The sequence below is a fragment of the Bubalus bubalis genome, chromosome 11 (genome assembly GCF_019923935.1).
Source record: "Bubalus bubalis isolate 160015118507 breed Murrah chromosome 11, NDDB_SH_1, whole genome shotgun sequence".
Classification (NCBI taxonomy): domain Eukaryota; kingdom Metazoa; phylum Chordata; class Mammalia; order Artiodactyla; family Bovidae; genus Bubalus; species Bubalus bubalis.
Genome location: NC_059167.1, coordinates 50642057 through 50657798, shown reverse-complemented (window position 1 = coordinate 50657798; position 15742 = coordinate 50642057). Strand labels below are relative to the sequence as shown.

The 15742-nt window shown below is 43.0% G+C and overlaps 1 protein-coding gene across 2 annotated transcripts in view; it reads right to left on the bottom strand.

Annotated features, from left to right (window-relative positions):
* LOC102397466 (myocardial zonula adherens protein) overlaps positions 1 to 15742 on the bottom strand; it is a 114583-nt gene that overhangs the window by 46375 nt on the left and 52466 nt on the right. For both annotated transcript variants that reach the window (XM_044925057.2, XM_006048721.4), the window contains exons 9-10: positions 14852 to 14931; positions 13332 to 13437 (exon numbers count right to left, since the gene is read on the bottom strand). In XM_044925057.2, coding sequence (XP_044780992.2) covers positions 13332 to 13437; positions 14852 to 14931 — 186 coding nt within the window. The remainder of the gene's footprint in view (positions 1 to 13331; positions 13438 to 14851; positions 14932 to 15742) is intronic.

Below are 15742 nucleotides of genomic sequence, written 5' to 3'. Positions count from 1 at the left end.
ATATGATACTTGAAAATGAGTCTTTTTTGACTTTTCATGGGAAATGCATGCTGTTCAATTATTTGAAAATTTGACAGAAAAATAGACTGAAGATCCCTATTATTGTTACCCACAATGAACCCTCAGTTACCCAGAGACCCAGTGGACTGACTGGGTTACAGCTGACACAGGACAGGCAAGAATCTTCTAGAACTCACCCAGGGTTTTTATCACCTCCCCTTGCTCCCTCTTGTCCTAACCCAGCCTAGTTTTCAGCTCAACATGCTGTGACCTGGCGAATAGTTTTCTCCATTTCTCTCAACAAAATAGGAATCATGCCTGATGCCCAAACACCTCACCATGAAAACTGAGAACAATTGATATCTAATACTCTTCCTCTTAAAAGGTTTTTTTTTTTTTGCTACAGTTTCTCTTAATTCTATTTTATAAGTGCTGTAACAGTGTGATTTCAGAGTTATGTATTTTTTAAGTGCATCCCCTTTGGTAAAAACCGCCACAGAAAGAATTTAAAAATAAGGTTATCTTCTTTTCTTAAAAAATGATACAACGCAGGGACCTATGACAAGACGCGGATCTGCCCTGCACTAATGCAGCATCAAAGGACAGTTTAAAAAGGACACGGAAAAGGGTACATTATCTCATTTTGGGGGGAGCGGAGGGATGAGTTAAGGCCACAACAAAACGAAACTGAAAAATTGCTAAATGAAGCTCTGAGTGGGGAAAATGAAAAATCAATGAAGGAACGGAGGGAAAAAGGTACATTTTTCATCTTCATGATGTTTGATTGGGTTTGGAGAAATTCATTTTCAATTAATGTGTCTTGTGGCATTCAGCCAGGCCAGATATGAACAGGGCACACATTTTAATCAATTTTTTTCTATTAAGTTTGAAGTAATATATAATCATAGAACTATACTATTCTAAAGGATCAGTTGAAACTGGCTTCTGCGGTAAAGTAATCTAATTTGGTTTGATTTCTATCTTATATTAAAGATCACCCCACTTCTACTGAAGAAGAACCAGCCCCCTGAATCTCCTGGGTACCCACTCATAACTGGACTATACAAACATCAGTGAAGGATGGATAAACTGGTATCCCAATCTGCGGGCATTCACTGGCAAGGAAGAAAAAGAGCATATTGGGCATCAGGGCTTTTGCTGGCTTAGCTCATTATTCTCAGAAACAACCCTCAGAGTCATTACCCCCATAGATGAAGAAACTGTGGTTCCTAGAGTTTCGCTGTTCATTCACTTCTCGACATCAGCCATGACCCAGTGCTAGGTTCCAGGAGCACAGCCATGAGCCAGGGAGACCTGTCTCCACTTGCAGGGAACCAGCACATGAAGCAAGAAGTGCACGAGTTCGCACAACAGGGGAGCAGGCAAGTGATGTTTGGTTCCCCTCCTACCCAGAGACGGGATGCACCAGCCATCTGCCGATGGGGTGAGGGAAAGGTTCAGACCACAGGACTAAGAGGGGACCAGCCCGTCCCAGCTGGCCTGGAACTTCCTAGGTTTTAGTCTCATGTGTCAGGAACCTTTTCATTTGCAGGCAAACCAGGATAGTTGGTCGCCCAAGAGTTTGATGCTGGCAGGGCTGAGACCTAAACCCATGTCTCTCTGATGACAAGGCCTGGGCTCTTCTGTTCACACCAGCCTGAGGTCCAGAGGGTGGCCTCTGTCCTCCCTCTGATGACAGCCTATCTCGGCAGTGCTGCCTGCAAATCAGGCCAGGCAGGGAAGAACACTGGCAGGCAATACCTTCTTTTACAAACGGTTTGCTGGGGCCCTACATCTTAAGGCTGCTCTTTTCTCCTCCATGACTTTAGAGGAAGGTGAGGTGGGACAGCAGGAAGGAGGGTCCTCTAAGCTTCCCTGGATGGACACAGTATCCGGGACACAAGACCATACACTGAACAGGAATATCCAGAGAGAGAAATGTTTCCGGCTAAACAATTAGAGGATGTACAGGCAGAACTCGTTTTACTGCACTTCGCTTTATGCTGCTTTACACATACCACATTGCTCACAAATTGAAGGTTTGTGGCAACCCTGTATTGAGCAAGTCTGTCAGCACCATTTTTCCAACAGTATTTGCTCACCTTGTATCTCTGTGTCACGTTCTGATAATTCTCACAATATTTTAAATCCTCCACGGCAGGAAAAAGATTACAACTCACTGAAGGTTCACATGATGCTTCTGTTGTTGTTGTTTAGTCGCTTAGTCATGTCTGCATCTTTGAAACTCCGTGGACTGTAGTCCGCCAGGCTCCTCTGTCCATCGGGAGTCTCCAGGCAAGAATACTGGAGTGGGTTGCTATTTCCTTCTCCAGGGGATCTTCCCAACTCAGGGATGGAACCCACATCTTCTGCATTGGCAGACAGGTTCTTTACCACTGAGCCACCAGTGAAGCCCCAGATGATGGTTAGTGACCAGTTTTTAGCAATAAAGTATTTTTAATTAAAGGTCTGTACAGTTTTTTATACATAATGCTATTGTACACTTAATAGACTACAGTATAAACATAACTTTTATATGCACTGGGAAACCAAAAAGTTCATGTGGTTCACTTTACTGTAATATTTGCTTATTACAGTGGTCTGGGGCCCAACCTTCAGAATCTCTGAGGTAAGCGGGTATACAGAAGTACCCAGCTCCACACCTGACACAAAGCTGATGCTAAAAAAAAAGTGGTTTAAAAAAAGGTTCCTATTGATAGATGTGCACTACTATATACAAAATAGATAACTAATAAGGACCTACTGTATAGCACAGAGAACTCTACTCAATATTCTAATGACCTATATGGGAAAAGAATCTTTAAAAGAGGGGATATATGTATATGTATAACTGATTCACTTTGCTGTACACCTGAAACTAACACATCGTTGTCAATCAACTATATTCCAATAAATTAAAAAAAAAAAGATTTGTTTACGAATTGTGTCAATTCTAAGACAAAGCAAAACAAAAAATAAAGGAGGCTTCAATTAAACACACACACATACACACGCAGGTGCACATCACACAAACACATGTTCCTAAAGTTCAGATGCCCTGGAACATGGACCCTCACCTGCACTGACCAGGACTCTCCAGGGAGCCTCTGAGCTGCCCTACTTGCCCCTCTCCTCTCTGATTCTTCAAGAAACCCCTGCCAGAGGCATTGGCAATGGGGAGCCATCGAGGAATCAGGAGCTGAGAAATGAAGGACGTTTTCTCGGGTTGTTGCTGCTAATCCACCGCAGTTAGGCTCAACCTACATTTCCAGTCTCTTCATCATTACTCCCTGTCATCATTACAGTGCACTCAAACTGGGATATTGCTCGCTGAACTCACCCTATACTTTCTGGCCTTCATGTTTGTGCCTTTAATTGATCCTGTGTCTAGTCTGGCACGTTCTTTTCCACCTACTCAATCCCTGCTACAAAAATCTAACCCATGCTGCAAGACCCAGTCAAATATCATCTCCTCCCTAAAGTTTCTCCATGCACACTAGAATTAGTGAATATTTGCAGGCACTGACCTACGCCCTTAGTGTACATTCTTTCCATCAACAACCTCTGAAGCAGGTATTATTATCATCACTCACATTTTTTGATAAGGAAATTAAATGTTGGAGAAGATAAGTAAATTGCTCAAGATATAAAGCCCAGTGAGAAGCAGAGGCAGGATGCAAAGACAGATTTAATTTACTTGATGCCTACAAACTTAACCACTGTGTTCTCCAGTTTCTATGTCCTCAGCAAACAGCTCATTGCCTGCTCAACCCTTACATTCTGCCTTGAGTTATAACAGCTTTAATGTCAACCAGAAAATCCTCTGAGGGCTTTGAGGACTCAGGTCTGTCTTTACATTTGGTTCATAAAAGGTGCTTCTTAAATGTTTACTGACTGACCCATCAGAAAAGCGCTCTCTATAAACAGGGTCTAGTTCTTCGTCACCCCCACTCCCACTGCTGTTTGTGGAGGGCTGACTTTCCTGCAAACTTTAGCACAGAGGCAGGAGAATGGGAATATATAAAGACAGTGGTGCAAAGGAAATTACTTCAGCTTGATAAAGGCTGAATGAAAAAAGTCAGTGGTGGAAGGATGGACTATCAATGAATGGTGTTAGAGAAACAAGCCTTCCATGAGGGAATAAAAGGTGAAATTTCTATTCATACTATATACACAAAAAATAAACTCCATACAGATTACTCTTTATTTGTTCAATAAAATTTATTGAGCACTTGCTATATGCCAGTGACTATTTCAAGTATTGGGGATACAGACATGAATGAAACAGACAAAAACCACTGCCCTCGGAGAGCTTACATTCCAGTGGGGAGAAAGAGACAATACATAAGCAAACAAAACAGGTAAGTGTAGGATATACCACAAGATGATAAAGTGTTATGGAGAAAAACAGAGTAAGGAAGAACGATGGGCAAGAATATGGCGGAGGAGGTAGTGATTACAGACCTAAAAATGAAAAACAAAACTCTAAAACTTATGACAAACAAGACACACAACACAGCACAAAAAGACTGATAATTTTATAACAATTTTTTTTAAATGTGTATATTGTACAAAACCCCATAAACAACCAAAAACCATAAACTGGGAAAAGATAATAACATGCAACTAGTTTTATAAACAACTAATATTGGCAGTATACAGAATTCCTACAAATCAGCAGGAAAAAAGAAAAACCACCAAACAGAAAAATGAACAAAAGATGTGAACAACCAGTTTATAAGAATGGGAGCTTGACTGCTGAGAAGTTAGGGTCAATTTCGCTAGTTGTAATGAGCAGTTACCAGGCTGATGCAAATGAAAACCAAGCCAAAGAAATATTATTTCACAACTGGCTAAAATTATAGTCTAAGAGGTGGTGAGGATGTGGGGAAATCTGTCCTTACACATGACAGGTAGAAGTCTATGCACACTTTGGAGAGTGACAGAGGTGAGACTGTGCCAACCCCAGTCCCTGGCAATTCCTCCTCTAAGTTTACTCCCTTGATAAGCATAGATACATGTACAGTATTGTTTGTAAAAGAATAAAAAATTGGAAACAAGCTAAATGTCTATCAAGAGGATACATTATAATATATTCAGATAGTGGAATATTAGAGAGCCATCAAAATGAATAATTAAGATCTAGTATATGGAACAACACCAAAAACAAAATTGGGGAAAAGAGTAAGTTTCAAAATAAATACAGTAAAATTTATTTATACACTATATATAAAATTTTACACACTGTTTTATTATTTATTTGTATTTTGTCCACACAACACAGCATGTGGGATGGTTCCCCGACCAGGGGTTAGACCCAGGCCCTGTGATGAAAGCACCAAATCCTAACCACCAGGGCACCAGGAAACTCCCAGCATACCTTTTTAAACACAGAAACTAAGCTATATATTGACAATAAACATATGTGCGTGTAATAAAAGCAGAGAAACATGGTCTGGATAGAGGCCAGTTGCCTCTGAAGGAAGCGCTAGGGCAGGATAGGGTGGAGGGTAAGAAGGACAAAGAATCGAAATGGGAGGAGTAAAATGAGAACTTCTTTAAAGTTCTTTATTTAGAAAAAAATACAAAATATGCCAAAATGTTAATATCTTTCAATTCCAGAAGAGAGTACATGGGTTTTATTTTTATTATTCTCCATATTTAAAATTTTTTCCAGGGACTTCCCTGGTGGTCCAGTGGTTAAGGCTCCGCATTTCCAATGCAGGTGGCACAGGTTCAATCCCTGGTTAGGGAACTAGGATCCCACATGCTGTGCAGTGAGGCCAAACCAAAAAAAAATTTGTAATTTTTTCCAAATGCTAAAAAAAAATGAGAAGCAAAGAACGAGGCTAGCTTTGGAGTCAACAGTCTGGGTATAGACCCGGCACCATCATCACTTGTGGAGAGGCTGCTGGCAACTTATTTTTTTAAGACTAAGCTTCAGTTTCCTGTACTAAAAAATGGTGCCAATAATACCGCCCACAGAGAATTAGCGTGGCATGGGAGGTCTAGATGCACAGCCATGCAACACGATGAACGCCCACTCTCTGAGAGTTACTCGGATGAGAAGCACAGTCACAGAGACTGCCACGGACAGAATGTGAGCTTCCAAGCCTCTGAGAAATATATCTGAGCCAATCAGAAATGATTTCAACAAACAGAAAGTGGGTTCAATGACATTTACAAAGAAAAGACCTTTTCTCTTGAAAGGACAGTTTGAATCGTGAATACATTAAGCAGTACCAGCAATACAATGAACCTGCAATATTTCAATAATGCATAGAAAAAAGGTTTACATCTGTGTGAGCTTTCTGACACCTTCTAAAGCCTTCACATTTTAGATCAAGCATCTAAGATTTTTAAATCAAGAAGTGGCTAATACAGTGTTAAACACCAGAATTGAAAACTGTAACATTTGAAAACTATAAATTCGGCCTCAGCTTGTGAGTAGTATCTCCTTTGGGTAGGAGTGTGAGCGGCCCTAGGACAAAAGTATAGCCTTAAAAAAGAGTCCAAGGCTTAGGATCCAATTAAGGGTTGGGAATGGGGTGGTAGTATGAGGGGGGCGGGGCAGGGTTTGAGCACCTAACTCATGTTTGATGTAGTAAGTCAAGTTCACACCATATCGCTGTCCTGGCAGGAGTGGTAAACTGAGGGACATGGGCAAAGGCAAGGAGGAGCAGATGGAGGGAGGTCCTGAAAGGCAGGGGACCTAGATCTAAGAAGGTCCCCAACCAGCCCAGGAACCAGCATCAGGCCAAGGCGGAGGTGCGTGGGTCATCTAGTTAAGGCAAAATTTCAAAGGCACTCTCAGGGTCTCACAGACAGTCTCAGCCCCTCACTCACTCTCTGCCCCACAACAGAAGGCTCATCTGGCCCCAGGACACTGCCCATGGCCCAAAAGAGAGAAGGAACTCCCAGGGCAGGGCAAGAGCACACAGTCCTAGGACAGAGGCCCACATGGGTGCCCCACTTTCTCTAGAAGTCATTACATTCCCTGGTTTGATATTATTTCACTTTTTGAAGCTGAGTAGTGAGTCTACTCCACTAGAACAAAAGGCTAATAACTTTTCCACCACAGACTTTGAAAAACATGAGCGCAGTAATGGAATCTCTAGAAATAATGTAGGTCCCTATGCTAGAGTGATATCCAGATGAGTGATTTTCAGATCCAACTCCAAGCTCCCTGGTGGAAGTGGGAAACCCAGCAGAGTATCTGGGGATCTGCATTCAAACAGAACACTGGCTGGGAGTAAAACTACATCACCAGTTCACTACTCAAGTGTGAAGTAATCCATGTGCTCCCTTTCTGCTGCACAGAAACATCTAAACGGAAGACCAAAGCCAACTACTGACCAGAAGGCATTTACCTGCCCACTTGGCCACAGAGAAGTGGATGGAGTGGAAAAAACTACCCAACGTCTAAATGACACCCACCCCCTTGATGAATTCACTCCATCACTGGGCTAATACCACCCGCTGACTATTATTACCACTGCTGCTACTGCAATTCTCAGCAGCGCTGTTTAGTTGAGATACCAGGGCCTGTGGCTGTCTCAAGGCCTCTATAAAAATACAGCATGCATGAAGTATATTTCACGTCAATGTATTGGGTGGGTCAAAAAGTTTATTCAGGTTTTCCCGTAAGATGTTATGGACATTTCAGCCAAATACATTTCTCTTTCCATCAGACAGACTTCTTTTCATGAAGTGAGTTGGGCTGTGTATTCACGGTGATGGAAGCAAACCAAATGTACTTAAACAAGGAGAGTGCTAAGTTGACTAATGTTGTATCTTGATTCAGCACTATGGCATCCTCAGGGCCACTTCCCACACAGAAATATAATCAAGCAACAGAGACACTTGGCTGCTTCTGTATTTCCTGGGGTGTGATCAAGTGGGGAGTACTTCCTCCTGGAGCACTGGAGTTCTTCGAGCCTGCTTCCCATCTCCTTGGCAGGTGTCCTTGATAGCTTTTCCATAAATAAGGCTTCAATCTCCAAGATCTTAGGACCAGCCTCCACCTGGCACTTTAAAATTATATTTTAGTACTATCTTTCACCAGAGTTCCTTCTTTGATGTCTAGGAACCCATGTTGCTAGAAATACTTGGTGGGTCTTGGAGTTCTCTTGACTCTGTAGTGTCAGGCCATAGAAGCTGAGGTTACAGAATGTGGGTGTTTCCACAATTAAGAGCCCTATGTCATCACATTTTCCTTTCAATAGCATGTCCTTCGTGTTTTGTTCATCAGCTCATCACACACACATACCACCTCTTCCCAGCAGAGAGAGTACAAGTGTTCTTCTAACCACGAACAATGAAAGCAACTGCTTCCAACCCGGAGCAGGCTACCATTTTGTTATCTTCCAAAGAGCCGGAGACTAAATCTGGAGAAGAGCTCGTGGGACATGATCTGGAAACAGGGCAATTGAGCGGGTTAGGGTTGTGGGCTCATCGTCGCAGCTCCTTTCCCCTTCCCCCAGGTGGCTAATTATCAATGAGGGAGAGCACTCTGAATCCTCTAAACAGAGGGTACTTGGTGAAAATATGTTTTGCATTGTACATTTCAGCACATCACACCACACAAGAATTTTAAAATAAATTGTGTGCTAACAAATGGCAGATCCATTTAAAAGGGAAGATTCTCGGAACAGAGAGAATTTGAATTTTTTAAATTGCTTTCCTCCAGATAATTTTTCCCTGGGTAGAAAGCTGCTTTGATTGGCAGGGGACTGGGCCTTGATGAGAGCAGGGAAAGAGGTGTCAACGCCCTGCTGACTGAAGATATTTAAAGATATGTCAGGTGTTCACTGCTTGGGCTGTAGTTTTCTTGCAGCCGTGTGCTCATCCCTGATCTCCTGTGTCCTTTAGCAGCAAGCTAAAGAACTCTACCTGATTTGAGACAAAATACCCAGACCCAAGACAGCTTGGCAACAGAAGACTGAAGCCCAAGAGCAAGGATGACTGGAACTCAGCTAACACCAGATAGTAAGATCCATGAGGGCAGAGCCACTATCTGCCCTGCCCCCAACTGGTGCCCAGCCCCAGCAAAGAGAAAGTGCAGGCAGGGATCTGGTAAATGGATGGATGAGTGAGTTTCTTCATGACTGTTATTTTTTTCAGTGCCTCTGTATTTTCTGGAAAACTCTTAAAAGTCTAAAAGGAGCATATTTGGGCATGTGTGTATGTGTGTGTCTATTTGTCAGATCCAGAACTAGTCAGAAGAACTAGTGGTGGGAAGGAGATGACCAACCCCTGATAAACAGCACGAAAGGAGACTTAATTGAGTACAGAGATCTAGCTAAGTGGGGGTATCTGCTCTCACACTTCACACTAGATACTCTGTATCTTTTCTCAATGAACTTGACCCGATAAGATATATATTAATCCTTCATTTCAAAAGGGTGACTAGAACTTTTACATGCACAGATCCCTGTGGAAGTGTACTGTCCCATACAATGAAAGATCATTATTGGGCTAAGGATGGCAATACCAAGATTGGTTAATTTTTATTTAGTATATTATTAAGAAATTACACTCCAGACACGACTGAGCAACTTCACTTTCACTTTTCACTTTTATGCACTGGAGAAGGAAATGGCAACCCACTCCAGCGTTCTTGCCTGGAGAATCCCAGGGACGGGGGAGCCTGGTGGGCTACCGTCTATGGGGTCGCACAGAGTCGGTCATGACTGAAGTGACTTAGCAGCAGCAGCAGCAGGAGTGGAAGTAAATATACTGCTTAACATGTCAGGATTCAAAGAACCTCAGTAATAGTACCTAAATGTTTTGAGAAGAAGGAAGCCTATCATTTTAATAAACTAAATTTCTTCACAGACATGACTCAGATGACAGCAGTAATGGACGGGGACTGGATTCCTACCCCTGTTGAGTATGAAGCCATCACAGGGACAGGCTTTCAGACTTCATGGAAGAGAGGAAAACTGTCCCTAACACTGGTGACACGTAAAGGTTGCCTCTATCTTCCAGTCAAATTTGCCTCCATGTCTGGGTGGCTGGAGTTCACAGATGGAAAGCACTTCTCTTCTCAAGCCAGAGTGAGGACGCCGCCACATGACTAATTCAGCCATCTAGATTTTTCAAAATTTGGTCCAAATGACTAATTCAGCCATCTAGATTTTTCAAAATTTGGTCCAAATTTAGTATATATTTGCTGATTTCATTCATTATGCAAAGCAGTGAAAAGGCTGAGATCCTACCAACAGCACAGCCTAGTCAACTATAGAGAATCCTTTATACAAAGAGCTTCTATCTCATCTTCTCTCCTCATAAATGCATACCTGCTTAAGGGCTAAATACCTTTCAGGGCAGCCAGTACTACAAATGTTTCCTTTATGTTGAAAGTTGAATGTGCATCTTTGCAAGTGCCACCCGGTGGCTCCAGTCTGGCTTTGCATTGCAATACAAAGGAAAACACATTACCTCTTCTCCATGACAGTTTTCCTAAGACGTGAACTCCCTTCTCACGTCTCCCCGTGGCCATCTCCTGTCCAAGTCCTTCAACCATTCCCTGGATTACTAGAGTTCTAATACTTTCCAACCTCATCCTGGACTTCTCAGTGTGCTCACTTGTCCCTTTTCCATGTTTCTAAACTTTTAAAAAAAGTTAGAACTGGCTACAGTGATTGAGATTTTAAACCATCCTCCTGTTGTATGAGTTAACATGGTGTATGGGACAAATACCTTAATTCCTATTACCTGATAGAAGTAATTTTTAGTTTAAAGTTAGAATTAAAGCTCTCTTTCTCTTCCACCTAACTGTTGAAACCCAGCTGGCCCCAGCTGGCCTCTGATGATGCCATCCTAAATTTCAGCCTGCGATTTCACTTCAATGGCTGGGTCTTTCAGACCACATCATTGGCACTTAGAACAGCTCTATTTGGGAGATATTACATGAGAGGCACTAAAGCAAGATATGGACAGTGATCTTTAGATGCTTCCTCATTTGCATATATAAATACTCCCCTGTGCTGTGCTAAGTCATTTCAGTTGTGTCTCTTTGCAACCCTATGAACTGCAGCCTGCTAGGCTCCTCTGTCCATGGGATTTTCCAGGCAAGAATACTGGAGTGGGTTGCCATGCCCTCCTCCAGGAGATCTTCCAGACCCACGGATCGAACCCCCATCTCTTACGTCTCCCTGCATTGGCAGGCAGGTCCTTTACCACTAGCACCACCTGCTACTGCTGCTGCTAAGTCACTTCAGTCGTGTCCGACTCTGTGCAACCCCATAGACGGCAGCCCACTAGGCTCCTCTGTCCCTGGGATTCTCCAGGCAAGAACACTGGAGTGGGTTGCCATTTCCTTCTCCAATGCATGAAAGTGAAAAGTGAAAGTGAACTCGCTCAGTCATGCTCGACTCTTAGCAACCCCATGGACTGCAGCCTACCAGGCTCTTCCATCCATGGGATTTTCCAGGCAAGAGTACTGGAGTGGGGTGCCATTGCCTTCTCCAGCACAACCTGGGAAGCCCTAATTATTGCCCTACTGCTTTCAAATTGGTATGTTTATTAGATTCCAGAAGTAACTTAGAATTCTAAACTTGAAAATGTCTTTTTAAAAAGACCAATCAGGGCTTCCAGTGGTCAGTGGTAAAGAATACACCTGCCAATGCAGAAGACACAGGTTCAATCCCTGGTTGGGGAGGATCTCAGGGCAACTAAGTCTGTGTGCCACAACTATTGAGCCTGTGCTCTCCAGCCCAGGAATCGCACTGCTAAGCCCTCATGCCACAATTACTGAAGCCCACGCACCGCAGAGCCCATGCTCCACCACAAGAGAAGCCACCACAATGAGAAGTCCACGCACTGCAACTAGAGAGTAGCCCCTGCTCGCCGCAACTAGAGAAGCCCCACAGAAGCCCAGAGCAACGAAGACCCAGTGCAGCCAAAAAATAAATAAAATTATTTTTTTAAAAAGACCAATCATTAAACCCTTACAGATGAAAACTGAATCAGAAGCCAATGCACGTGAGGTTTTGTTCACCGTTCTCTAATGTTAGACAGGGAAACAATGCAGACAGTACCCTGTGGTGAGGCAGGAGAAATGGAGTATGCCACAGCCAAGGAGCCCCTTGGGGAAATGAGGGGCAGCTGGCCGCACCCACCATGAGTGTGAAGTCAGACGCAGAAAAGCCACAGTCTGACTGCCATGGTTCCTGAGATGCTAACTGTGACTAAGTGATGCTTTTCCTTCGGAAACACCCCTGACATCTACCCAGTGCCGATATGGGGCAAGACCTGCCCATCACTGCTGCTGGCAGTGGTCCTGCCCAGCCGGGCCAAGGGACCATGAAACTGCATCAGGATTTCCTCATTTGAGCCCCTGCTCCCCCTTCTCCTATTCTACTCCACCCGGGCCAATCACACTGTATAAGTGGGTTTCTCATTTGGGTGAAGAGTTATCTAATGTGTGTTTATCCTACACACAATTAAAAAAGGTGTCTCTCCCCACCCTCACAATTCCCTGACTTTAGCCCCACTCATAGCTCCAACATTTTAGAGATTAATTTTAAAAAAGATATATGTTTAATCTTCTATTTGTCTATCATATGTGTAAATTATTAGAAGTGGATACTTTTCATTTTAATAATCCATTAACAAATAACTTTTCAGAGTTGTGCTTAATATAAGCACATATAATGCTTTTTTTCAGTTTTTCTGCTGCAGACCAAATGTTTAATTAAAACGAAACCTTTTCTTTGCAAGTTAGAGAATGAATCCCTAGGGAATCCTTATAACCTTGTTAGTACTAATTGTTCTTGTTTCTGATTTTTTTAATTGAGTAAGAAAAAGATAATATGTTGTACACAGCATGGATTTTCTCCTATGGAGCATACCACAAGAGACAGGTTACTATAACACAACTTAAAAGAAATTTTTTTTTTCCTCCTAGAGAAATATAAATGTTCAACTTACCTGTTTTTTCATTTAGAAAAACAGGATAGTAAACTATGTCCAACAATCAGTAAGTATGTACCTTGATTTCATACTATACAGTTAAAGAGAAAAAGGACCCTTTGGTCCCTGAGCTGAAGGCACCCACCTGCATAGGGGGGTGAATTTATGAAATGTGCCTCCCAGCTTTCTTAACTGTAACCTTTTGATCTGGAGAGAGCCCTCTTTTAGAGGGATCATCACTTGTCCAAAGGGGACATATGAGGAGCTTCTCCTTTGGGCCAAGACAGCAGTGGCCTGAGTTAGTTCACTGCGAACCACAGAAGACGGAGCTGAGAGTCATATCTGGCTCTGGGGCTGAAGAGTCCCTACCACAGGAAGCAATCTCATGCCCATGACCCTTCACAAGGACTTACCTCCTCAACCATCTGCTTGACTTTCTTCTGCTGGCAATGCACCATGTCATCTAGGTGTCGGATCCGCTCCCGGAGGCTGGCTGATGCCTCCTCCAGCTGCTGATACCTAACACAGATAGAAGACAGAGCCAGTGAACCCCTGACCAACACCGCATCAGCACACGAAGTCACCACTCGAAAGAAACACCGCCCAGAACAAGATGCACTCTTCCTACTTTGTATGTATCCTAGTTTATTAAACACCAACCAACCACCCCACTGGAGAAGGAACACAGGACCCTTTTTCAAGTTCCCACTGGCAAACTTCACCCTATGTAAAGACAGTTACTTTACCTCCCAAGAGCTGAGAGAGAATTTTAACCACTTACAGATATGAGAGACTGTTTCTTTGGGGGTTAATACAACATTGGAACATCCAGTAATTGCCACAATTAGGAAAACAGAGAAGAGTCTAGCAACACAACAACATATCTGAAACCAAGTGGCAGAGTCCTGGGAAGGCAGGAATTATAGTTGTTCCACACATCATTTATTTTGAGAAAATGGGAAATATGCTGAAACACCCTTCCTCCATCAAAACAGAACAGACCACCTCAGAAAATATTTCATGTTTAAAAAAAAAAACCCCAGCACAGATTATCCTCAGACTCTACTTGTTTCAAATAAACCCAAGGAACCAGCAGATGACTCTTTCTTTGGGGCCACTAAACTGGAACACGGACAAAGGGTCTGGTGGTCTGCTTACCGCTCCCCATCTCTGCTGGGTCCCTCCTTAGCACAACCTTAAAGACTAGGGAGGATTCCTAGAACTCTGCAAACTCGGATGTCACGTAACAGGAAGGAGAACAGGTATTTTTCAGCATACATTGTGGCAGGCAGTACAGCCAACAGTTCTCTCACAATAATAACCCAATGAGATGGGCACTATTAGTATCACTTTAATTCCTCCCACTTTAAAAAAGAATTCTTATTTTACAGAGAAGCAAAGGATCTCAGGCAGATTAAGTAACTTGCTCAAATGCTCAGCGCATGCCAACCCCATTTCCCTTCACTAGAGGGCCACGTGTGGACTCTCTGCCTTCTGGTTTCCAGAATAGGCAGTTCATTGCTCCTGCATTTCCCATGCAGGGCTTTATACACTCACAGCCAAGGGACAAGGCAAGGTTTCACTGAAGAATGTTTGGAAACAGACAGTGTAAAATTCGTTTCCAAGGCAATGGGATTAGTCACTGTTGAGTTTTCTCATCAACAAGGTGCATCCTGTGGAGCTCAAGGTTATGGGGAACATTTATAGACAGAACTTTGGCATTAGTGACAGGCACTAATGTGTTCCACTGTTCTAACAACCACGCCTGGGCTGCAAGATGTGACTGGAAGCTCCCAGTTCAGCGTTTTACGTGTTATCGGTCTGCAATGAGTGATGACCAAACGAATGAAAATGCAAGGACCAAGTGAGCCCACACAAACACAGTGTGTCCACCACCTAAATCCATTATAAGACAAGGGACAGTGTATCTTACCTTTCTTTGTTAGAATCGGTTATTTCCACTGACATTTCTGTTTCATGCTCCAGGAGTTGAAGTTGAAGTTGATGGCGCTCCTAAAACAGACAGACATTAATATTTAACCAATGGATCCCAAGTTGGCTAGAGAATGTACAGTAAGCAACTCCAATACTAGTCAGTTCAAATCTATATGACACCTATGGGCTTCTATACACTCACTCACCAGAGTCCAAACAAATCTCAAAATTTCAAATTTGCTGCTGCTGCTACTGCTAAGTCACCTCAGTCGTGTCCGACTCTGTGCAACCCCATAGACGGCAGCCCACCAGGCTCCCCCGTCCATGGGATTCTCCAGGCAAGAACACTGGAATGGGTTGCCATTTCCTTCTCCAATGCATGAAAGTGAAAAGTGAAAGGGAAGTCGCTCAGTCGTGTCCGACTCTTAGCGACCCCATGGACTGCAGCCTACCAGGCTTCTCCATCCATGGGATTTTCCAGGCAAGAGTACTGGAGTGGGGTGCCATTGCCTTCTCCGTCAAATTTGCTAGTGTGTATTTATAGATGTATTTATGAGTTAGAGACAAATACCATGGGTAAGCCATTCAAGACTTATTTTTTTTTTTAAGTATTTCATCAGCCCTGGCTCAGATGTCTTATGAAAATTTATAGTTCTAAATAATGATAATCAATACTCTAAATCAGTGGCCTGTGATACTATGAATTTCTTGATTATTTTCTGAATCCTCAGGAGGGTCTGGAATTCTGTAATATTCTATAAATTAACTGGGGTAGTGTTTACACAGCTGTGTTTACTTGTAAAAACATACCATGAAAATCAGACGCTGCAATGACGTCCGCATTCTAATCCCTGAAACTTGGGAACATGTTGCCTTACATGGAAAAAGG